At 37.8% G+C, this 26,538-nt stretch overlaps 1 protein-coding gene across 2 annotated transcripts in view; it reads right to left on the bottom strand.

Annotated features, from left to right (window-relative positions):
• The window catches only part of ORC2 (origin recognition complex subunit 2), a 36,203-nt gene extending 16,152 nt beyond the window's left edge, over positions 1-20,051 (bottom strand). The window contains exons 1-10 of one of the 2 annotated variants that reach the window (XM_065930851.1): positions 19,805-20,051; positions 14,008-14,056; positions 13,257-13,320; positions 12,975-13,078; positions 12,199-12,342; positions 10,645-10,734; positions 6,495-6,587; positions 5,728-5,759; positions 3,250-3,310; positions 498-682 (exon numbers count right to left, since the gene is read on the bottom strand). In XM_065930851.1, the coding sequence (XP_065786923.1) occupies positions 498-682; positions 3,250-3,310; positions 5,728-5,759; positions 6,495-6,587; positions 10,645-10,734; positions 12,199-12,342; positions 12,975-13,071 (702 nt within the window). In that variant the 5' untranslated portion in view covers positions 13,072-13,078; positions 13,257-13,320; positions 14,008-14,056; positions 19,805-20,051. The remainder of the gene's footprint in view (positions 1-497; positions 683-3,249; positions 3,311-5,727; positions 5,760-6,494; positions 6,588-10,644; positions 10,735-12,198; positions 12,343-12,974; positions 13,079-13,256; positions 13,321-14,007; positions 14,057-19,804) is intronic. The other variant, XM_065930850.1, reaches the window with a different exon arrangement.
• Between the last annotated feature and the right edge of the window lie 6,487 nt (positions 20,052-26,538).

Genomic DNA, 26,538 nt, shown 5'->3' with positions numbered 1-26,538 from the left:
GGAAGGAATGGAAAGGTATTAAGCAGTAGGCTCTGCTCTGAGTCTTTACAGAGAACGAGAGAAAAATTAGCCTTTTCTCAGGCCATGTGCAGTGTTCTCCAAACAACTCAACCTGGATCCAGAGTCACAGCATTTATTATATACTTAGGCTAACCTGAATACATCAACAGTGTTACAAAATAACACTACATAAAAAGGTACATACTGAGAAGTCTTGCCTTCAATTATCCAACTAATATTTATTGAAAAGCTCTTTTTCAGTCAACTGAATTGCCACCTTTAGCATATGCTATGGTATTGATATATGGATATGGAGAGAGAGAGGCCAGGATACAAAGTTCAGAAATATATATATGGGAATTTATGTGAAAGGCTGAGGAAATGTAGAAAACTGAAGAAAAAAAATTGTGCTGATCCTCCCATTTGGATCTTTTAGGTAGCTCATCTTTGAAATATTACTAATTTTTCTTTCAGGTTAAAGTTCTCTCTTCACTTACTGTTTTCTCTCTCTTCATCTTCTTAGAAGGGGTTTCTCTGCAAACAGGAGCTGAGACTACTCTATTCTGAGCTTGAATCTTTTGGTCTTCATTAGTGTCCTTTTCATGTTCCTGTTCGACTCCTTCATCATCATCTGAGTTGGAAGCTGAATATTCACTTTCACTGTCAGAATGAGACCGTGGAACTGTGGGGGAAGAAGTAATTGGGAAAATTGGACAGCTTGACAAGAGAGACACTAGGGTATCAGGAAGAGTGTGGGCATTGATGTAAGAGATTGTGACTTCTGGTTTTGTCATTACATGATGATGATCTCACCAGAGCTAGTTTTGTAAGTTTTCTGAGCACCAGTTTCCTCATTTATCAAACGAGGCTACCAATGCCTAATTTAATAAAACACTGTTTTTAATAAAACATTGTGAAGATTACACTGAAATGCATATAAAGCAACTAACAATGCCTAACACATAGGAACTGAGGCAGAAATTGTGGATCATGCCTACCATGTTCTTTCCTTCTTCCTTGCTAATAGAATTCATTGTAAAATGTGGTAATGTGCTAAGGAATAAATAATCACAGTAAATTTAACTGTCTTTTCCTTTGCCCAGTACATGCTCTCTCAGCCTCCTTTGCTACCAGAGTTGGCTACGTAAACATTTAACTGATGAAACTTGAAGGAAAATTTGCTGGGAGCTTTTGGGAAAGAGTCTCCTCAGTTATGGAAGGAAAGCCCCTTGGTAGCTCGGTGGGATGCCAATGAAGGAGACGCGGGTTTGATGCCTAAGTCAGCTTCCTCTGGAGGAGGAAATGGCAACCCACTCCAGTACTTTTGCCTGGAAAACTCCATGGGCAGAGGAGTCTGGTGGACTGCAGTCCATGGGGTCCCAAAGACTTATACCCATAGCTTATAGCTATGGAAGCCATTTTGCAATATAAAATATCAAAACTAAAGATGAAAAATGCCAGCGATAAAGCAAAAAGACAGGAAGAACAGGAAGATCCTTCATGACACTGTTGAGTCACTACATCAACCATGAACTGTGTATCTCTAGACTTCTTATGATGTGAGATACCTCACTGTCCATGGTTTAAGCAACTGTTACAGAATTTTCCATTGCTGCCCCTTGAAAATGCCATCCTGGCTGACAGAGCACTCAATACATGACAGTCACTTTAAGTACTTCTAATACCTAGGCACAATCCATCCCAGAGTTGATATAAAGGTTATATTTTTAAACAAACCATAATGACCCCAACCATTCTCTAGAAGTAGTAAGGCTAGTTTTATAATCATAAAGTAAGGATAAAACTAGTTTTTACACTCAATGAAATAAGTATAAAACTATCATAAAAGGTTAACTTCCAAAATAAATAATTTTAAGCAAATCACTATTTATTTTGAAGAGTAGATATACTTCAGAATATCCAGTCAGCATGTAACAAATATAGATACTGAAAAAGAAAAAAAAAAAAGGCTTGATTTTGTGGGCATAGGTAGCTTAGAAGATTCAGATTTTGGTGATTGCTGCCCATGGTAGATGCATGGGTGAGAAGTGGTAGGAGGCACCAGACAATGTCTTTATCCTATCTACATGAATACATCATACGTGTTGGTGTATTTATTTGATGGTTATTGAGAAGGAAAAGGACGTTCACCTTCTCTCTAAAAAAGATTCTTCTGTGGAGTAAGGAGGAAATTAAGATGTGGGATGTATTTGACATAAAATAATAACAGCAATTGCACATATCATCTTTTACTACTTCAGATATCCCCTAATTTAGTATTATAAATTTTATGTTGATTAAAAATGTAGCATCAACTTTATACCTTGAAAAGAACAGCTACGGGGCATGGACTTAACAATGTCAGCTAATACTGTCAAAAAGTCAACCCAAAGAAAGGCGCTGATATCTTTAGGAAACCAACGTCAACAAGAAATTTGCCCCAAAGTTAAACATTTAAAACCCCCAAAACAGGGAGTTCCCTATGGTTCCAGTAGTTCGGGTTCCACATTTCACTGCTGTGGCCTGGGTTCAACCCTGGTCAGAGAACTAAGATCCTAAAAACCATACAGTGCTGCAAAAAAAAAAGAAACAAAAACCCAAAAAAACCCCAAAACACTTAGTTTCCCCAAAGGTGGGACTCATGTTTGTTTACTTGGCTTTGTATAGTATTCAGTATAACTGAATATTTTGAATTATTTCAATATAAAACTTTTAAATAAATCAATAGAACCATTTCTAAAACTGTCTTAGGCAAATAAACCAGAAAGCATGTTATTATATTGAAGAAGAATTTTAACTAACCTTAATATCCACTGACTGTAATGTCAAAGACATGGTGCTAAGTGTTAAGAGTTAAAATATAAGATATAGTCCTTGCCCTTAAGGAATTTACAGTTCAATTGATGACATGAACATATCCTTTCCGTCACGAAAAGAAATAGAAGTAGTTATAATAATAATAAAAGATAATAATAGCTAGCTAACACCTGTTAAGCATATATCATGGTCAAGCACTACTAAGCACATCTGACATTCTTTATTTCAATTAATCTCAAAATAACTCTGAGGCTGGTACCATTGTTGTCCCTATTTCACAAATGAAAAAAATTGAGGCACAGAGAAGTCCCTGTAAGTGACAGGCCAAAGAAAAAGTAAGCATTCTAAGGCTAGAAACTGCATATTTAACCATTATTGCCTCTTGTTTAGATGCTTTTTAATAAAAAACTCAGTATTAAAAGAAATACACACCTATTAATCTCTTCCTTAGCCCACGAGGTGCTGTTGACAGAAATTCACTTTTATCATTGTTCTGTTCAAAAATAAAAAAGCAACATAGTTTAAATAGTCAAATAATAATGATGACATGGAAATTAACGATGGATCTGGGTGCAAGAAAGGCTGGAAAGAAAAATATTTTGTTTTCAATAGATAATAGAACTAGAGGAGCTACTTCCTGGAACTAGAAGACAATGACAAAGGACTTTGTTGGGGGGAAAAAAAAAAGACTATAACAACAAAAATGATACAAACAAATTCCAAAGGATTCTTAGAGTGATTCTATAAGTTGTATTCCAGACATCTGTAAAGTATGGACTTCTATTATTATGTAAAGAAAAAGCATCTATTCAACCATTCTTCACCTATCAGATTAGCAGAATTTTTTTTTAAAAAGGTAATACTGTTCAGTGATGATGAATAAGGAAATGGGATTTGCTTAAATGGGATTCCTATACTTAAAGCAATGGGCCTTTTAATGTACAAAAAATTGACTGGTGTTAAAGTAGTCTGTGAGGAGTCTTCCCCGGTAGTAAAGAAATCTGCCTTCCAAAATGCAGGAGACATGGGCTGCGCCCGCTGTGGGGGAACTAAGATCCCACATGCTGCAGGGCAACTAAGCCTGCATGCCCCACTAGAGAAGTCCACGCGCTGCAGCTAGAGAACCTGTGTGCCACAACAAAGACCAGCGCAGCCAGAAATAAAAATAGTTTGTGAGGACGGAAACAGAGATTTCTACTTTTTACTTCTGTATTTTTAATTTCTTAAACATTTATAGTGATATAACATGTTTTTCTTTACAAAATCTAATACTTTAACAATATTCAATTGCTGCACAATAAAATGCCTACGGTTGTATACATGATAACAGTATTGATAAAAAGATAAAATACCCTGCTTATAACTGAGTTAAGTTATAATAATACTTATATAGAAATTTCCTGTTTTATTCTATTTCATTTTTTTAAAATTGTAGATCATGTCCTACCAAACTGATTTCTGGATTGAGAACTGAGACAACCTATGTCCACATAGCTTAATTATCAGGTCTGAGAACATCTGTGTCAAAATAATCATTTCAGAAAATTCTTGCTCAAAAAGGTAAGGCTATAAACTAGTAAACTTCACTGTTTTCTACAGAAATTTCTGCAACTAATTTATCCTGACAGTTTGCTCATCTGAGCAATCTATTCTCCCATTAGGATAGCAGATTACTAACCAGGGCAAACAGCTTGCTTACTTGTTTACTTATCAAAACTCAAATTTTGATAAGTAAATGTCAATTACTGTCTGCTACCCTGGACAAAACTCAGTTTAAAACCCTCTCCTCACTGTGTCCACTAATCCTAAAATACTATGCCGTGAACTTTTGTCTAATACAGATCAGTTTCCCATCTTGACAGATGTGCCTTAAAACCCTGGAGGCCAGATCCCAAAGTCCTGTACATATTCTCTCCCGACTGACCCCTTCTAAGATGAAACACTGAGACTCTCTCAGGGTGATGGTCTCTTATTGTGGTGGGTATAACACCACTGATGAACAGGTTTTCTGGCCATGTCTTAGGGAATCAACAAGATCCACAACTTGAAAAAGAATGTGCTAATTTATCTAAATCACTCACTGGATTATGAGAATGAGCTTTATGCTGTTATAGTGATACAAGATGTAATATGGGGGAAAAGCTTTATCAAAGGCACGGGAGGCTCTGACATGCCTAGTCTCACACCTACACCTGCCTAAAATAGGACATTCCTGTACAGGCTACAACCATGGCCCTGAATGTCTAGACCCAAAATGTTATGAGGGGTTCCCAGAACTGAGCCTGTACACAAATCCAGACATGTCTAAATCTGTAGCCACCTAGGCCTGGAAACACTCACCACTCACATATTCATTATCCTGGATTCATCCATGCCCACCTGTGCAGGGCCACGTGACAAAGTATTATGAAAGAATGAAAACACAAAGGAGAGGATGAACTGTTCATTACTGTTGCTACCCGGAATGAATTCACCAAAGTCAACTTGGGTTTCAAACATAAATGATAGGGGGATAGATTAATGGATTTAGTGGATTTGGGGATTAATCCCCCCCTCCCCCAAAAAAACACATTACATATAAAAGCAACACCAAACCAAACTGTAAAATGTCCAAGCCAACTCTACTTGATGAAAATACCCAGGGATAGTTCTGACACAGAACAGGCAGGACAGTTGGGGCCAGAAAACCTGGCTCCACTTTCCAGCTTGTCCCGTTCCTAGTTTGGTGAGTTTAGACAAGGCACTTCACTTCTCTGAACCTCACATTCTTCATCTATAAGTTAGGCATTTAATTAGCAGATACTTGTAAATGATAAAGTACTATCTAAATTAAGAGGTGGAATGGTTATTTTTCATCATGTCTTACTTTGTAATGCTATGGTTTTTGCTTATTTTTAGTCGATTGCTTACCTTCAACTGAGATTTGTCTGAGGCAGAATGCCCTAAAGAATGAAACAAAAAGTCATTACTCACTATAAATACTTCATGTTCCATAAAAACCTAATTTCATTAAAAACAAAGTTGCTGGTTCTATCCAGAAGCCACTATATTACTGAATTCTCAATTAATTACGTCTCCACTAGAGGCTGAAATGTTCTTTCTTTTCATTGTTTTTTTTTTTTTTTTTTTTTTAAATTTATTCATTTTAGCCATGTCATGTGTCTTGTGAGATCTCAATTCCCCAACCAGGGATCAAACACAGGCCCCAGCAGTGAAAGTGTGGAGCCCTAACCACTGGACCATGAGGGAATACCCGGCTCATTACTTTAATAATATACTATTTAATCTAGTTGGAATGGGTTATTCAAAAACAAGTGCTCCACAATTCTCCACAAACTATAAGAGTTGCAAATCCCCAAAACCTTATTTCAAATAGTATTTGCCAAAGCAAATCTTCCACAAACACTTGGCTAACTTAGGCAAATGACAACAGTATTTATTGGCTCTGTCAATTTGTACAAGTTCAACCTGCACAGATCTTTGTGCCCTTTACTTTTTGTATTTTTGCTAAATACACTATAGCACATAGGTTGGGGTGTTAACTGCATCTGCCGAATGCATTTTCAGAACAGAACAGAAAATATATAAACATGCACTTAGACCAAAAAAAAAAGTAGTATAATATAATTTGAAGCAACTCTGAAAACTCTCCTTAAACAACTGAGCTAAAATCTTACCCTTGCTACACTGAGGAATGTCTATTGTAATTTCAGAATCATTCTTCGTATTGAGCGAAACACTTTTTCCTGGTGTTTTCGCTAGTTCAGAAGCTGTAAATAGACAAAAGAAATACATAAAATAATTTTTTTAATGTATAACAAACAGATTAAGAGGGAAAGTATCTTTATTTCACTTACACAAATTAAAAAAAAAAAGAAAACAAACTTGCTGCTACTATTATCAGAAAGATAAATAAACCGAGTCATGGTAAGAGTAGTACTGCTTCCACCTTTACTCACTGTTTTCCAAGCATCTTCAAGTCTTCCTTCAAGGTCTTGCCAAAAAAAAAAAAAAACAAATAAAGAGCTAACTTTGACCTTGCTGGTTTCTCTAATCATCATATGCTCTCCTTCTTCTCTCCACTGATAAGCTTACAGTTCTTCCATTTCTCTACCATATATACTTGAGGAACATCTTTGCAAGGGCATAGGAAAGAATGGCCAGAGAGTGGAGTCCAAAGTTAAAACTGTATAAATTAAAAATTATACTAATTTTAAAGCTCTTAAATCTCCCCAAAACGTGGTTTACTTTATTATTTATGTCTAAAACTCTATAACACATATTAATAATGTATAAAATATGATATAGCATTAAACAGGGCATTTCTTCAACTGAGCATCAGATAAAATACCTGGCTTCTGAACAGCAGGGGCCATTTAAAATAAAAAATACAAACGTTAAAGATGCTCACATTCTCTCACTGTAATAGGCACATGGGAATTGAAGGAACAGATTTACATTTCCCCAATAACACACACTGGAACATTGTTCACTGAGGAAAAAAGTATACACTATTTAAATTATCTTTTTTTTTTTAAAGACAAAATATAGTTGGGTTTGTTAAGTTAAAACCATTTTACTGACTCAAACTCTTTTTAACCTAATTCACACAGCTCTATCCTCCAATCTTGGAACTGACCCAAGATATTTATGCAGTCCCCACGAATGCACTGGCTACTTTTTTCTTAACCTCCTCGGTCCTCCATTATCATTCATTACAGTTCACAAAATGTTTCTTTGAAATTATTCCTCCATCTGGGTTCCATGGTATTATCCTGCTCCCTGGCTACTGTTGGTAGTTATTCCAGCTTTTCTTCACTGTCCTCATTCTCCCAAGCAATCTATCTAAGGCTCAGGCCTTGCCTTCTCTTTACACCAGCAAAGTAGGTCAAGTTTACATTAAAGGCTGCTGATCCACAATATAGGAAAAAAACCTTCATGTCAACAAAAAGCCACAAAAGTACAAAGTAACTTAGCTGAGATCATTTCGGTTTTAAAACACAGAATTTCTTTGCTTTTAAATAACTTTAAATTAAAAAAGGAGAAAGGAAGAAAAAGGAAGAATTAAAGAGGAAAAGGAATAAGAGAGTCACCCATGTATGGATGGTAATTTCCATAATAAAAAAATGGGGGATATATTTTATTTAATTTTCATTTTCCTTATTCATTTGTACTGTATATTTACACAACAAGTGGCCTGCAACATATTCAAAATTTTAAAGTAAAATTTCTCTTTGGGACTTCCCTGGTGGTGCAGTGGATAAGAATCCACCTGCCAATGCAGGGAATGTATGTTCAATCCCTGGTCTGAGAAGGTTCCACATGTCCCACAGCAACTAAGCCCATGTACCTCAACCACTGAGCCCTCACACTAGAGCCCTTGGGCCCCAACTACTGAGCCCACATGCTGCAACTACTGAAGCCTGCACGCTCTAGAAGACGCCGCAATGAGAGGCCCGTGCACTGCAACCAGAGAAAGTCCGAGCACAGCAAGGAAGACCCAGTGCAGCCAAAAGTCAACCAATTAAAAAAATTCCTCTCTGCCTAAAACTAACTTCTCCTCAGATTTTATCTGATCCTATCTGACCAAATTAATTTCAATTTTGCAAGTGTTCTCTGTAGTTCACAAAGCCTTCTAAACTAACTCCAACTCAATTTCTAGCCCAACTATATCCTAGTTAGTGCAATTATATTTAATCATCTTTTATACTCAAGAGTAATATCGATTTTTTGAGCAATCACTTATTTAAAAATATGAAGGCATTCTATTTTATGGATATGTTTAGATGTAAACCCAATTAGCATCAACACTTAATGAGTCAAAGAGCATCATAATTAAACAGATTTTTGGATAGTATGATCAGTCATATTATTCAAAAAGCTACCTTTTCATGACTGCATATTTCTTTCAGATGTGGTGAGAGAAATGCCCATCATAACAATACTTAAGTTCCTCACAGGGTATACAGATAGAAGATGTGAATGGAACTTCTGCTTGATGGTCCCACTGAGGTTCCATTCTTCTCTTCACTATTAGTTCTCCTCTTTCTCCAATGCCCCACTGTCCTTAGGGTTTCATTTTGGCTTTGGTGTTTATCTGATCTTTCCTCTAATAATTATTTCAGGATTTTCCTCTGGTTTCGAAGAGATCCAACATAGAATTCAGTCATTTTTACAGATCAAAAAAATTTTAATTTCTTTTTTATTGAAGGACAGTTGATTTAAAATGGTGTGTCAGTTTCAGGTACATAGTAAAGTGATTTTGGTTTTATTTTTTTCAGATTCTTTTCACATACAGGTTATTACAAAATACTGAATATAGTTTCCTGTGCTATAAGTCCTTGCTGTTTATCTATTTTCTATGCATTAGTGTGTATATAATTCCAGACTCTTAATTTATTCTTCCCCCAACTTTTCCTTTTGGTAAACATAAGTTGGTTATCTATTTCTGTGACTCTATTTCTGTTTTGTAAATAAGTTCATTTGGTCTTTTTATTTTTGACCTTCTAGGGTCCCCTTAGAACCTTACCTGTGTATTTAACTTACATCACAAACACTGTGGAAATAATTTACGTACTTATGGTCATAGTAAGTTTCCCTTCACTGCACCTGGCTTGCTGGCAAGGATGCCCCTGAGCATATTCAGTATTTCCTCTACAATAGGTTAGTATCTATTTTCATTTTTTTTTTTGGCCTAATGGTACAGCATGTGGGATCTTAGTTCCCAACTAGGGATCGGAATCTATGCCCCCTGCGTGGGGAGTGCAGAGTCCTAACCACTGGACCACCAGGGAAATAATAAGTTAATTTGTATAAAGTTTTTTTTTTTTTTAATTTCTTGATGTAGATAATAAACTCTAAGAAAAACATCAATCAGTGCAAATTACTGTATGTGCCATGTTAGGTTCAAAATTAATGACGCATATAGTATCTTTCAGAAAACTGAATTTTACAAATGTTTAAATTTTATTATGTTCAGAAACACAGGTCTTACCAATATAATTACTTTTTATATGTCCCTCATCAGTTTTAACACTCAACATGTGTGATTTTTTTAACCTTGAACATTTAAATGATCATTGCTTACAGTGATTATATAAAAATAAGCCACCTAAGACATATATATATATAGATGTTCTATAATTACAGATTATAAGTCCTTTTATATTAATATAAACAACTACATTTTGCCAGGCAGTTAATTATTATCCCTTTGCTCTTAACTTTTTGGTATTCTCAAGCTTTCTATACTTATGGGCCGCCTTAATTTTAAAATGCTTTCACATATTATTTCCTTTCCTCAAAATGGTCAAAACTGATGATTCCTCATGCCACAGGATCTAACTATAGTTCAGTTCTCTGAAACTCAGTAATTCACGTGTAATTAGTATATCTGGTAACCTGGGTAAGAAAAGTATTAGAACAGCTCATTCCTAACAATTTTATATAAATAATTTTCTCTAGTACAAACAACATTTTTCTTCTACATATAGTGTAAAACTCTTATTTTCAATAAATTCAGAATAATTCTGTGCAACTTAAGTCACTCACTTAACAAAAGAAGTAAATGTTAAGAACCTGTGCTAGATGTTGTGGAAAGGAATCTAAGACAAGGTTTCTATAAGCTTAGAACCTAGCTGAGAACAGAAGACATCTGAGTATGAAAAAATACTAATGACTTTAAGTATGGTTGAATATGTAATATAAAATGACATCCCTCGTCATTCTTTTAGTGAAAGCAATGGGGTGAAAACTGTGGGAGATGTGGTTAAACACACCTTCTTAGAAAAGATGAATAATGATTACAGAAATCAGAAAGCAACATACCTAATTTAGCCATCTTTTCACGGTGTTTTCTATTCTGAAAAGGATAAACTTTATTCCCACCATCTGTAGCAGAGCCATTTTTCAAGGATTCTGAAAGAAAAAATGCAACATAAAAAAAGAATGCAAGAAAAATGGGTGAGGTTAATTAACAGAGAAAAATGGTAAAATTTTACCTAAAAACTTAGGATATGTACCCCTCACTGTCTTGCATAAAGGTTCAACAATATGTATTTATAAATAAAATGTTTAAAATACACAATGGACCATGATACTGTTTAAATTTTAAAACAAAGAAAACATGATATTCACAGGTACATTCAAAAATAGTCGTATGACAGAAGTTCTCTTTCTCTCAACAAAGACCCTGACTTAATTTCATTCTTTAATCTTCCCTTTAAAAATAACAACTGTTAAAAGTGTCAACTGTCTAGTTAGGGATACTTTCATGATAATCGATCCTGCCTGCTAAGCCAGGTAGTGGTCATTTTTTGCATCATGTCATTTAACACTGGGAAAAAATCCAAAAGCGCTATCACTCAAGAAGTGACAAAAAGGTCAGGACTAGTCACAATGAGCACTTATAAGTCAAGTATGAGATGGTAAAAGGCACGCACATCAGGGAGGCGGGTGGCAGAGACAGAACAGAACTGACGCAGAGGCGACATGAGGGAGACCAGGAGACCCGAGAGAGCAGCGACTGCTCCTAGATCCAGCGCCCCAGTGCCCAGCACTACTGATTTTGTTCCTTGCTCTTAAGTTTCTTTTAAGTCAACTTAAGCAGGTCCGTGCTCCTTGCATTGTAATATAAATCTGTGCCCTTTGAGTCCTAAGTAAATTATAATTCAAGCCTAACATTTTTAAGTAAATTATAATTTATTTAAATTTTAAGTAAACATTTTAAAGTAAATTATAATTCAAGCCTAACATTTTTAAGCATAATCTGGCAGGAATCTGGCTTAGGTATAAAAAAACATAACATTAGTATGCCTAGTTGGAACACATTACTTCTTGGAATAATCCTTCTATCTATTTCTGTAAAGATGATCAAGGTAATAATAAAGTGACTTGCTTTATGAAATTATTTCAAATTAGTTAAAAGTACAAATATCTTTTAAAAAATATCTTTAGAGTGCTAGGTCAGTAGACTCTATCTTTCTTAAAGTAAGAACAAGACTACTTGTTTATTAAAAAGTCTATAGTAGAAACTCAGAGCTTCAGTCTTTCCAATTGCAGAGAAAGAATCTAAAGGAATGCTTTTATGATGAGAAATAATATAGCATGCCAGACAAAAAGAGTTTTGGAGGTGGACAATGGTGATGGTAGCACAATATTATGAATGTATTTAATATAACTAAATTGTACACTTAAATTGGTAAAGATGGTAAATGTTGTTATTAACATGTGTATTTTATAATTTAAAAAATTGGGAAAAAATTGTAGCAAAACGCTACCTAACCAACAGGACTACTTTTATGTAACCTGCAAAGCAATTTTAGCTACCTGCAGAAATTTGAGGGTACATTCCCAACTCCACCACCCCTACCCTGTAAATACCTTGAACATCTTGTCCTAAAACGTCAACATAGTTCTGATCTTTTAAAATTTCCTGGTCATCTTCCTCCAACTCATTTTCTGGCTTCTTCACTACTTTTTTTGTGTTGACCAAAAGCTGGACTCGATCCTTTTTTATTTTAGGTCCTATATAAACATCCAAAGAATTAGAACATGACAGGTAGTATAAATTCTTTTAAATGTAAACACTACATTTAAATAAATAAACTATACTATTACATTGTCATTATTTAAAAGCTGAAAAAAAATTCAGTGTTTTCTCTTTGATTCAAGAGAAATCACAGTTTGTGTAAGTTTGTATAAGTTAAAAAAAAAGACCTAGAAATTATATATTTTGGGGGCTCAAAATAACTATATGTTTTAATTACAGTGGATGGTCATCTTATCTATTACCACCACTGCTGAACATTTTATATGAGGTGAGGTTTTATTAGTTTTAATTTGCTTATTTTATTTTTAAATGTTTGTTTTAATTTTTTAAATTTGTTTTTTTGGGATCTTAGTTCTCCAGCCAGGGACTGAACCTGGGCCCCTTGTATTGCACGGCAGACTCTCAACCACTGGACTATCAGGGGAGTTCCTCTATTTTTAATACATTTTTAATGGAATAAACTAAAAATTAAGGTAGTACTTATTTGCAGTCTTACTAGACCAAATACTTTGTGCTATATTTTCAAAATAGATGATTAGACTTTTAAAAGTGAAATAACACAAAACCGTTAAATAAACATCCCTTCGATTGTATAATCATTTAATACCTCCTTCTCTATCAAGAATGTGATTAAGAACATCATCATCTCCCACAAATTGAACTTTCAGCATCTTGTCTTCCTTTAATTCCAGCGTGCTCGTCATTGCTAACCTAAACAAAAGCAATAAAGTACTCAAAAGTGACGAAAAATTCCTATCAACAGTCAAACATTCACATAATGAATCCATATATTTGCATAATAATTTTAAAAGTCTTTAAGTATGAAGGACACATTATTCATTATTGTATCAAAATTATGTTTTTGATAATAAGTAACTCAATTCTTTACCTGAAAAATGGGAGAGATGACAAAGTGCCTGAGATTAGCAAAAAGCCAAGCCCAATCAAGGCAACTGAAATATGATGACAGGAAAACAAAATTCTGTGGGTAAAAAAGCTCTAACCAATTTATAGGATAACAACATTAATGAGAAGGGGGAGATTAATACATGAGCTCAGAAAAGGGGCAGCCAAACAGGGAATGAGAGTCTGGTGGATTTTAATATCTGTTCACGAGAAAGATACAGTCTCTTAGGGGAAGCCTGTATACATCACTGTGTCCAAACCTGGATCAAATAATCCTCAAGGACCTCTCTTTACTATTAAATTGCATGTTCCCCAAACAGCTTTATAATTATGAATATGGCTTTCTAGGTATCTCAGTAACTAAGTAGTAAACATGAATCCTTCCAATACTTTATAGTCAGCTCTTCACTGAATAAATTTCAGAGTTTGGCAGGCAAAACTTTGATCAACTCTTACTTCGATGACTTACTTAGTTTCAGAACTTAAATGCTACTTACTGCCTGAAACAAATTAGTAACTCCACCTAACTGTCAGATAATCAGCAGTTTACTCAAAAAAAGACTTTTTTCTCCCGTCTCTGACAAATCCTATTTATACGCTTTTCCCTGACAAGAGGATCACACTGCTGTGTCCTCCATGAGTCAGTTCTTTGCATGCAGATGACTTCCTAAATATTGCCAAGTTTTCTTTTGTAACTAGCACACTTAAATGATTTTGTCTCAGTTTTCATTTACCTTTAAAGGTACTACATATTCTTCAGCTGGAAAATTCAAGAAGAGTCACCTGTTTTGGGAAAAAGACTTCAGTCAGGCCAGCAAACAGGAAAATGAGAGCAACCAAAGAAGTTCACGAGTTTTAACAAACGGGATGAGTAAAGGCAGATCTTACAAAGCCAAAGCTACTATGACGGCACAGGAAAAGGGCAAAATGACCATTACCATTTTGGCCAGGAAGCCTCGGAGGCTGAGATCTAAACTGCAGGGGCAGGTGGTGGAGGGAGGCCAAAATTTTGAGTACTATGTGCTAGACAAAATTTAGAATGTTCTACATGTATTCTCATTTCATCCTCATAACAATTCTATTTGGATCATACTTTGTGTACAAAGATAATAAGGTAGGAGACAGATGGGCCCCCAGGATGGACAGCTGGTATTTGTCAAGTGGAGTAAAACTGAAGTTTTCTCCTAAGCCAAATAAGAACGATACCCGATTCTCTTTCTCCATTGAAATGGAGCAAATAAACCAGCAGTGGGGAATTTGTTACAACAGAAATGGAAAATGGGATTTTTTAATGCTAACAAACAAGGGAAATGAAGTAAACGGCTATAAAAACCCCAAGAATAGGTCTGTAAGAGTTAGCAATCCTGGTTTTACTTCAGCTGTTTCTAATCTATAGTGCCCATAACAAGGCTTGACCTTCACAAAGTTAATTTCTTAGTTACTCTCTATGAGAATTATATCTTGCACCTGGCCTCCCCCCTCCCCCTGCCAACATCCTTGTAACACTCCCTTGTAGCATTCTTCATTTCAGAAACAAGGTCATAAGCTGATAACCTTGGAGACTACCAGATCCATTGTTGAGGCCATTTGAAACTTTGCAGAAGAAAGAAGAATGCAAGATTGCCTTAATGCTTATCACATAACCCTGACCATGAGTCCTCTCCCTATTCCCCAGAGAAGGGGGTACAGTTGTTGAGGTGTTCCCTCTTTGCCTGGCAAAGAAATAAAGCTATATTCTTTCATTCAAAATTCTGTCTTCATATTCTTATTTGACATTGGTGTACACAGAGCTAAGATTTTGGCAACAATAATATTTCACCTATAATTTGTATGACCATAGTAACGGTAGAGACCTAGTAAACATGGAAAAGATCAAGAAGAGACGGAAAGAATACACAGAACTGTACAAAAAAACATCTTAATGACCTAGGTAACTACCATGATGTGATCAGCCACCCAGAGCCAGACATTCTGGAGTGTGAAGTCAAGTGGGCCCTAAGAAGCACTGCTGTCAATAAAGCTAATGGATGTGATGGAATTCCAGTAGAGCTATTCAAAACCCTAAAGAATGATGCTATCAAAGTGTTGTACTCAATATGTCAGCAAATCTGTAAGACCCAGCAGTGGCCACAGGTCTGGAAAAGGTCAATCCTCATCCCAATTCCCAAGAAGGGTAGTACTAAAGAATGTTCAAATCATTGGACAATTGCACTCATCTCCCAAGCTAGTAAAAACAAAACAACAAGTGTTCAGTCATATATGACTCTGCAACTCCATGGACTGTAGCCTACCAGGCTCCTCTGTCCATGGGATTTTTCCAGGCAAGAATACTGGAGTGGGTTGCCATTTCCTTCTCAACTGAGGGATCAAACCATGGTCTCTTGCATCTGTTGCATTAGCAGGTGGATACTTTTACCACTAGCACCACCTGGGAAGCCCCCATGCTAGTAAGACCATGCTTAACATCTTGCATGTTAGGCTTCAGCATTACATGAACCAAGAACTTCCAGATGTCCAAGCTGGGTTTAGAAAAGGCAGAGGAGCCAGAGATCAAACTGCCAACATCCGTTGGATCATAGAGAAAGCAAGAAAATTCCAGAAAAACATCTACCTCTGTTTCATTGACCATGCTAAAGCCTTTGACTGTGAATCACAACAAACTGTGGAAAGCTCTTGAAGACATGGGAATACTAGACCATCTTACTTGTCTCCTGAGAAACCTGTAGCGGGTCAAGAAGCAACAGTTAGAACAGTATGGAACAACTGATTGGTTCAGGATTGAGAAAGGAATATGACAGGGCTGTCTGCTGTCACCCTGTTTATTTAACCTACATGCTGAGCACATGCTGGGCTGGATGAATAACAAGCTGGAATTAAGATAGGCAGGAGAAACATCAAGAACTTCAGATATGTGGATGATACCACTCTAATGGCAGCAAGCAAAGAGGAACTAAAGAGCCTCTTGATGAGAGTGAAGGAGGCGAGTGAAAGAGCTGGCTTAAAACTAAATATTGAAAAAACTAAGATCATGGCATCCAATCCCATTACTTCATGGCAAACAGAAGGGGAAAAGATAGAAGTAGTGACAGATTTCCTCTTCCTGGGCACTAAAATTACTGCAGATGGTGACTGCAGCCATGAAATCAGAAGACAATTGCTTCTTGGAAGGAAAGCTATGACAAACCTAGACATTATGTTGAAAAGCAGAGACATTACTCTGCTGACAAAGGTCCGCACAGTCAAGGCTATGGTCTTCCCAGTAGTCACCTATGGTTGTGAGAGCTGGACTGTAAAGAAGGCAGAGTGCCAAAGAATTGATGCCTTTGAACTGTGGTGTTGGAGACTTCTGAGAGTTCCTCGGACGGCAAGGAGATCAAACCAGTCAATCTTAAATACTCAGTGGAAGGACTGATGCTGAAGCTCCAATATTTTGGTCACCTGATGCGAACAGATGACTCACTGGAAAAGTTCCTGATGCTGGGAAAGATTGAGTGCAGAAGGAGAAAAGGGCATCAGAGGATGAGTTAGCTGGATGGCCTCACAGATACAATGGACATGAACTTGGGCAAACTTTAGGAGATGGTGAGGGACAGGGAGGCCTGACGAGCTGCAGTCCATGGGGTCACAAAGAGTTGGATATGACTGGGCAACTGAACAACAACAATACCGAGTTTGGCAAAAATAATATTTCACTCATAATTTATGAGGCCATTGCCAGCAGAACATTTCTTTTGTTCTTTGCCAACTTTCTAGTCATGATACTGCTTAATATGGGGAATTGGATGTATTAGAGAAAAAGTTAAATGCATCTATGTGACATTTATATAAAATTAAGAAATATTTTCTTTTTATCTGTACAAAATAGCTTTCTGAGGGGCTGTTTGTCAGGCACTGTATGAGGCACTTTTATGCACACCAGATCAGTAAATCCTCAGAGTCCCTGAGGTAGTTAAAATATATATAACTCCAATTTACAGATGAGTTAACTGAGGTTAAATATTAAATTACTCACTAAAATTCACACAATTAGAAAGTGTATTAGGGCTGAAACCCAAGTTTGACTAATTCCAAAGACCCAGATCATTTTATCAAATGACACACTTCTCCTGCCATTAAATACAAACCTGTTATCCTAAATGCTTGTCTCGACTTCTGGAAACTATTCACAGCATGTGTAGTCATTTTTCCACACAGTGGTTCAAATATCCAAGGACTTCTGCAGTCCCTCTAGGCTTCCAATTCATTAGGTTAAACATCAGTTCTGTCAAGCATGCTTTTAAGAGCAAGCGGCATTTTGTTGTTTAGTAGCTAAGACATGTTCAACTCTTTGAGACCCCATGAACTGCAGCAAGCCAGGCTTGCCTGTCCTTCACTAGCTCCCTGAGTTTGCTCTAACTCATATCCATTGAGTCAGTGATGCCACTCAACCACCTCTTCCTCTGTCGCCCCTCCTCCTCTTGCTCTCAGTCTTTCCCAATGAGTCGGCTATGCTGTACAGAGGATTTGAAGCAATGACAATAAACAATGCAATAAAACAAATGATAAACTATAAATACTAACAGGGAATCTGGATCAGGGAAAATAAAAGAAAAAGAAAGCCAGAAAATAAAATCATACAAAGAATTTTTAGCTCTGAGCTTCCTTGAAATCAAAAGGATTAAAGGTCAGTTACATAAATCTTATTAGCAAAAGTTCAGTAGTTCCTTCAGGGGGGAAAAAAAAAGATTTTCAATAAAAACTTAAAAAGCAAATATTGTCGATAACTGAACACTATCCCAGGCAGTTTCCCTATGGTATCTTATGTAAGAACTGTCTGGGCAGAGCCAGCCTAACTCAGTCTTGTCTGTAGCCAAATGCATTTATACATAATTCCCTTTTCTAGATTTTAAGGCATCTTATTATATAGGACAGAATCACAAGATTGAAATTTCTACAGAAACCTTGAAATAAACCTTTCCTTCCTTCTCCACAATTTCTGAAAACAAAAACAAACAACCCCAGGACAACCAAATAACATGAAAATATCTGGTGACCATTTACTCTTCAAGACCCTGTCCTGATGCTTTCCTTTAAGTGGATGTTTCTCAAAGAGTTAACACAAATGAGCATTAACAGCTTACACTCTCCATTGAGAGCAGATAAAGCGTTTGCTAAACTTTTTAAAAAACATAATCCTTTAAAAAAAGAGTGCTTTAATTTAGTGTTATTCACCAATTTTAATATCAGATAAACCTGGGTTCTGATCTTAACTCCACACAACTATCTAACTTACGACAAAGTTGATGATTAAATGGGAGCATGTGGTTGACCTATGAAAATGCTAACCAAGTTCCTTATTACAGGCATTTTTACTTAAAATTTCAACTTAACCGTGCAGATCTCTTGTACAACTCCATATCCCAAATAACATCTGATGAAAGTTCATATTTTACGGCAAGACGACTTAAACATAATTTAAATATAAAATTTTTCTCTACCAACTTGGGCCTCCTCCATCCACTTTCGTGTGTGTTGTGTATCTGCATTAACCAGACTTTTTTAGAAGATAACCTTCCTTCTTAGTCTTGTAATGGGCCACGATGACCCATGACCCATTTATATGCTTCATACGTGTAGATTTGGATAGTGTAAAGTGTCAATAATATGTCATTTAACTGAATGTACAGCCCACAGTCTCAAAAACATATAACAACAACAACAACAACAAAAAAAAACCACATAACTGTACTTTGACCTCTAACAGAACAGTTCTCGGAATTATAACCCTGTTTGGCTCTAATAAAATTTTCCACTTCTATCTTAGATCGACTACTGATTAATTTTCGTGAGCACATTAAAGAGAAACAGTGCTCAATAAGAGTTGAATGATGTCCATTTAATGTGCCGTGCCACCACACAAAGGTGTGGGGCCATGCTATTTTTCTTCAGATTGCAATTTAGCTAGAGGAAGGTGTGGTGGATTTCAGATGTAAAGCGAAAAGTAATGCCTCAGCATCCTTTTAACTTAAAAGCTCTACGAAAGGAGCCTGGTTTGGCAACCGCTTTACAACCCCTGGCCCAGGGTGACTGTGCTGTTAGGATTCATTTGGTGCTTCCAGGGTGGGATGACATCAAAGCGTTCCCGCTCCAGTGGCACTTCTGGGACAAGAGTCCTTCCTCTTCAGCCCCCACTGTACCTGCTCCTGTCCCAGGACACCTTACTACTTTCTTTACGGATTTTTACAGTTCTCTCTGCAAGCAGAAGGCTCCTCATGCCAGGAAACACATATTCTGGTAACAGACATCCTCTGAACATTAGACCCATCACTGCTGGACAGAGTAACGGTCTTTGAAGAGGGAGCCTCTCACCCCAACAAGTATTTACTGACTTCGCTCTGGGCCTCGCGCAGCCGAGGAGGCCACCGAGGTGGCCTCGCTGGCCTCTCAGGTCAGTGAGACTGGAGGCAGCCTGAGGAGCGCAGAGAGGGAGGCGCAGCCACCCCGCCCAGGGTGCTCGGGCGAAGGCTGGGGACTGGGTGCACCTGGACTCACCTCAGAAGCCCCGAGCAAAGCAGGAGAGGAAGGCAGGCTGCCCGCCGCCCACCACGCACCGCCAGGTCTCCACCCGGAGCGGCTGCGGCCGCCTCGTGCCAGCCGGACGCTATGCGGCTGAATGGTCGTCGCTGGGAAGAAGGCTTCGGCCCTAGCAAGAATGCCAAATTCTTGCAGGCAGTGCAGGAGCAGAACCGCAGGGTCGCAGGGCCGACCGGTTGGTCCGGGAGCCAGAGGGGGATGGGAAGCTTCCCTGAGGCACACCAAATCTCCCGCCCTGCTCAGGAGGCGGAGCCCCGTGTAGCCAATAGCACAAGGAGTCGGCTGAGAGCGACGGTTCTGCTCACCAGTCAACGCCGGCCTGGTGGCCCCGCCCACAAGAAAACGGAGGAAAAGGAATCCCCAAGCTCTGCTTCTGCTCTTTCCGTTTCCGGGGAAGGGAGTAGGAAGCGTTGCTTAGATTCGAGGAAACTGGGTGCTCTGTGCAAACGCAGTCTTCAAAGTGTCATTGGTTTCTCTGGATACTTTGAGGGAAAAGATAATGGAATGAATTCGGGTTTATTTATTTTTAAACGTAACCTCATTTGGCGTGAAAGGTAGGACCCCGTGCATCTTAGGGATTTGGGGTAGGGAGGAGGGGAGCAGTGCTCTCTAGTAGGGAGAGAATTAGGGCTGGGGCACTGAATGTGGGGATTGGAATCAGACTGCTGATAGGATGAAGAGAGGAGGAAAATGGAAGGAATGGACGCAGAGAGAACTAAAGGTAACGAAGAAGAAAAAAGTGAACCTGCTGGAATAACAGTATTACCCCCTAACTACGATTTCATTTGGATTCATTCATTCATTCAGAACAAAACCTGCATACCAGATAATAACGTTAAACTATTGAGCTAGCGGAGCCTGCTCTCTGTGCTCACGGTAGCCCTTATAGAAGATACTGAATATATGGGGGGGGGGGGGGGAATGCTACGATTTTGGAAAGCCCAGTGTTTATCGAACCACTGGCAGAATTATCTAATTAAAGGACAGAAGGATTCAGAAAAAATTTTCTTTGGAGGAAGAGATATTTAAACTGAAACCTAAGAATTGGATAGATTTAAGCCAGACAAAAGGAGGGGTAAAGTTTTCCAGGTGGAAGGCCCAAATCAACATAGTGGGTGTATAAAGGGTCAAGAGGCAAGCCCCAAAGTTGAATCCGTTTTTATGAAGGGCTAGTTTGGCCCTTCGGACACTAGCCAAATTTGTATTGAAAGATCATTGTGGATTAAGGTGGTAAAGAATGGAGTGAAGGGAAGGAAGAGACAGTTACATCATTTTGGACGCTGTTTAGGAAATCTTATTGGGAAAGAGAAATAGTCATAGGCTGGATACCTACCTTATTATTCCATTTTGGTTAGCAAAATTTAAGAAAAAAGAGAAATTAATTTTCTCTACATTGGAATCAAAAACAGAATTTGGGGGTTGAGTAGGGAGAAGGAACGTAGTCAACAGTTAACACTGAAGTGCTTGAAGAGTTCTTAAAAATGAAAGATCTGATAATAATACTCAACTAATAAGTTATGTTTCTATGATGGAAACTTTCTTCCATCTCCCTCTCAAATCTTCACTAGTCTTCTTCAGACTTGGTGTGAGTGGTGGGTTTTAATTGTTTTTAAGGTATATATGTGTGAAATGGGACTTTTCAGGTGGCGCTGTTGGTAAAGAATCAGCCTGCAAATGCAGGAGATGCAAGAGACTCGGATTCAATCCCTGGGTCAGGAAGATCTGGAGAAGGAAATGGCATCCCACTCCAGTATTCTTGCTTGGGAAAATCTCATGGACAGAAGAGCCTGGTGGGCTACAGTCTATGCATCACAGAGTCAGACGTGACTGAGCACGCTTGCACGCATATGTGGGAAAGAGACAGAAGGAGCTGAGTTTCCCTTCTGGATTGGTACTGGGATAGATAAAAACAAAGGGTCATACCATTCAGAATGGACATCTAGAATTCAGGAGTGGCAGGAAGTTGAAGATAGAGGTGATCATAAAATGGCAATTTCCCCATGTATTCCACACATAGTTTGGGGAGAACATTAGACTTTTCCAAGAGAAGGAGAAGACCAAGCCAATTTTGAATATATCTTAAGTGGGTAGAGACGCCAGCAGCTAATTGGGTTATAGTTTGAAATTTATGGCCAGGTTTTAAAAGTCTCTGAATTTAAAAGTCTTTAGAATTTGACTAAAGAATCTGCCTGCAATGCAGGAGGCCCAAGTTCAACCCCTGGGTTGAGAAGATCCCCTGGAGAAGGAAATGGTAATCCACTCCAGTAATCTTCCCTGGAGAATTCCATGGACAGAGCAGCTTGGTGGGCTATAATCCATTGGGTCGCAAAAAGTCAGATAGGACTGAGCAACTAACACTTTCACTTGTCAGAATTTGATTAACATGGTGAATTGAATACTGTCTTGAACTGCCACTAAAATAACAGAGTCAAAAGAAAATTTTAAATATAAACATACAAATAAACAGGAAAAGAAGTGAGATAATTTAATAAAATTTTAGAAGATGTATAGTGATCAGGCAAAGCAGAGTAAGCTGAAATGCAGGCCAGGAAAGGATGATGACAGTGTCTGTTCCTCTCACAGAACTCCAGTTAGGCTCAGGAATTAGTCTATAGGAACCTCTGAAGTCAGAAGACCAGGCTGGAACTGAGGGCTGGAGGACTGGTCCAAGTCTGAAACAAGGACCAATTAGATCCTAGATCTCTTCTCATACTTAGCATAACAGCAGGAGTTTACAAGGTGAACCAGAGGATCTGGACTCAACAGAGTAGAAATGAGAAGTCATACTGAATTTGGCTAGTGTAACTGAACAGATTATGTGGGACAGTAGGAATCTCCTTGTTTGGCTCCCAGAACACTGGCAACTGTCATTTATTTAAACACTTCTTTTTCAGAAGACTAATCAGAAGAGGCGGCCCCAATTGAAAAAGTCAGTTCATCTATTGATCCACCTTGAAACCCATCAGCTGATAATCCCTGCCCCTGCAGGCAGAGTTCCAGTCAATTCTGGCTTCACCAACTTTTGAATAAAGCCTCAACTCTGAAAGAGACAAAACAAATAGACCAGGAGCAAAAAGACTATTTAGGAATCAGATTTATTCCAAACTGTAATTAAAAATACCTCAGAGACAAAGATTTTATATCTGTAAAAGAAGGAATATAAAAAGGAATGTCGGCCATCAAATTTAGATTCTAGAGAAAAAAACAAAGTTTTAGACAGCAGATTGCAGCATCAAGATGTCAGCTGCACATTTCTCTTCACCAATGATCTCATTTGTCAGCACAGCAAATCAGAATGTCTAGAAATTTCCTCAGTAAGATAGTGAGTGAATTTTTAAATGTGAAATTACTTTTTCAAGTTTTGTTTTCATATTGAAACAAAGGTTTTTATCCAAACCATATTTTAGAAGATCAAAATATGATATAAAATGACCTAGATACTATTCATTAAACACACACTTATCTGATAAGGGTACAATAGGTCTAGAATGTCAACAGAATAGGTCTAGAATGTCAATAGCAGATGCCTCAGCAAATAATTTCTACCCAGAGATTTTTTAAAATATCAGAATCCAGGAATAAAAGAGAATATAGTAACCAGAAGCTATTTTATCTCTAGTATTCTCTTGAACCTGGGATAATGAGGTCTTCATAAACCACACACAAATTAGCAGTGAAAGATTTGGCAGAGTAAGCTCTTCAAAATGTGTACATAGTACACATCGTAATTCATGTTCTGAGAAACTAGTTATAGAATATAACCTTCAATTCAGAATTTCACAGTGTAAAATTATTTATAGCACTTGATAATGTCTATAGATTTCTTAAAATCCTGTGATTAATCTCTTTTTTGAATGTAACTTTTTAAGCTATAGGTATCTCAGAACGTTAAGTCTGTACTGATTAACATAGTGAAAGTGAAGCTGCTCAGTCGTGTCCGACTCTTTGCGACCCCATGGAATGTAGCCTACCAGGTTCCTCCCTCCATGGGATTTTCCAGGCAAGAATACTGCAGTGGGTTACCATTTCCTTCTCCAGACTGATTAACATAACCTAGCCATAAAAAATGTTTTCATTCCTAATGTGTATTAAACATTGTTCCCTAAGATAAAGTGCCAAAACTAATTGGCCCTTCATGTTTTAGAAGTCAGTACCACCCCTTTCTGATGTAACATTTGGAAAAATCTAGGGATATTACCACAGATTACATCCAACCTATTAAAAATTATGATCCAGGGCCACATTTAGATCTTTACAGGCCCTAAACACGAAAGACTTTATTTCTACCCTCTCCCATGCAGTTAAAAATAACATTAAATTACAAATAAATGCAAGTCCAACTTCCTAAACTGCTGTTCCCAGGGTGGTTGGGAGGAACTAAAATTTTTTAAGTTTTGTATTTTGGGAGTCTCCTCCTCTTTATTAATGGTCTAAACCAGGTTTTCTCAACTGAGGTTCCTCATATGAACCATAGAAAGATATTTTCTCATTTCTCCAGTCACGAATGCACTCTGGAGAAATAAGAATGGGATATAATTAAGGACAGTAGTCAATTAGAAACATTATATTGGATTGACCAAGGAGTTTGTTCAGGATTTTCTGTAACATGGAAAAACCCAAACAGACTTTTTGGCCATCCCAACGTATGTAGGATAAAAGTTAATTTATAACTACGGATATCTAGGGTATTAGGACTTGATTCTTGCAAGGGTTTAATTTGCCTTTTAGTAATCTAGCTCTACTGAGATCCAAACTCCCCTTCCTTCCTAACTTCCACAGGGGCCTTGGCCTCAGGCAAGTGAGAACAATAGCTGAGAACAATCAACATTATACGAAGCAATGTCTAGATGGTTAAGTGCACGTCTGTGAGCCTGAATGTCTTGAGTGTCTCTGCTCTATCACTTACTAGCTCTGTGACCTTGTTGTTCAGTTGCTAAGTTGTGTCTGAGTCTTTTCGATCCCATGAACTGAAGCAAGCCAGGCTTCCCTGTCCTTCACCATCTCCCTGAGTTTGCTCAAACTCATGTCCATTGAGTCAGTAATGCCATCCAACCATCTCATCCTGTCGTCCCCTTCTCCTCTTGCCCTCAATCTTTCCCAGCGAATCAGCTCTTCACAGCAGGTGGCCGAAGTACTGGATCTTCAGCTTCAGCATCAGTCTTTCCAATGAATATTCAGGGTGGATTTCCTTTAGGATTAACTGGTTTGATCTCCTTGCTGTCCAAGGGACTCTCAAGTCTTCTCCAGCACCACAGTTTGAAAGTGTCAATTCTTCGATCTTCTTTATGTCCAACTTTCACATCCATACATGATTACTTGAAAAACCATAGTTTTGACTATACAGAGCTTTGTCAGCAAAGTGACTTTTTTTTTTTTTTTGGCTTTTGCTTTTCAATATGCTGTCTTGGTTTGTCATAGCTTTTCTTCCAAGAAGCAAGTCTTTTAATTTCGTGGCTGCAGTCACCATCCACAGTGATTTTGGAGCTCAAGAAAATGAAATCTGACACTGTTTCCACTTTTTCCCGATCAACTTGCCATGAAGTGATGGGACCAGTTGCCATGATCTTTGTTTTTTGAATTTTTAAAAAAAAATTAATTGGAGGCTAATTACTTTACAATATTGTGGTGGTTTTTGCCATACATTGACATGAATCAGCCGTTTTAAGCCAGCTTTTTCACTCTCCTCTTTCACCTTCATCAAGAGGCTCTTTAGTTCCTCTTCACTTTCTGCCATTAAAGTGGTATCATTGGCATATCTGAGGTTGTTGATACTTCGGATGAAATTTTCTTACAAAGGAAGAGTAATAGTACCTACTGGGGCCTCTCAGGTGGCTCAGTGGTTAAGAACCCACCTGCTAGTGCAGGAGAGATGGGTTCAATCTCTGGGTTGGGAAGATCCCCTCGAGAAGGAAATGGCAATACACTCCAGCATTCTTGCCTGGGAAATTCCATAGACAAAGCAGCCTAGTGGACTACAGTCCATGGGGTCGCAGAGTTGGACATGACTGAGCAACTACACCACCACCACCACCACAAACAGTACCTATCAGACACTTGTATTAACTGAGAACTGAATAGCGGTATTTTCTTTAAAGTGTTTATAATGGTGCTTGGCACATCCTACCACTGAACAAGCGTCATTTTTAATTCATCCTTGGACCATAAGATATTGTGACCTGGACCAGAGTTGTATTTGTGTGGAAGGATACTGCCCCCACTACCTTATTAATATCCACTATTTTATTACAGTACCTTAAAGTGACTTTCTCCTTTGTACTTTCTCTGTATTTTCTAAGGTTTTCAAACTAGTATTTTTTTTTTTTCAGGCCTTGCTGAGTGGTATGGAGGATCTTATTTTCCCAACCAGGGACTGAATCTGCACCTCCTGCAGTAGAAGTGCAGAATCTTAACCAATGGACCACCAAGTAATACATTTTTAATGAAAGGAATACTGAAACTGTCAACTGGTAAAACTCATTCTTCCTAACTAATGCAGAACTAGAGTTGAGGGAAATAAAAAGGTCTGGTGAGTTGCCTTAAACCACTCTTCTGGAACTGCTAATCTATACCAGCAAGTTGCATTAAGGCATAACAAGATATAAAAGGGAAGAGAAAGCTTTGGCTCATAAGTAAGGAATACCAGGCATGAGGGAAAAAGGTACAAAAGAGATTTTTCTAGAAAGTGCATGTAA

This window comes from Muntiacus reevesi, chromosome 3 (assembly GCF_963930625.1).
Source record: "Muntiacus reevesi chromosome 3, mMunRee1.1, whole genome shotgun sequence".
Lineage (NCBI taxonomy): Eukaryota > Metazoa > Chordata > Mammalia > Artiodactyla > Cervidae > Muntiacus > Muntiacus reevesi.
The sequence above is the reverse complement of the archived record's forward strand: the minus strand, read 5'-3'. Positions and strand labels throughout refer to the sequence as shown.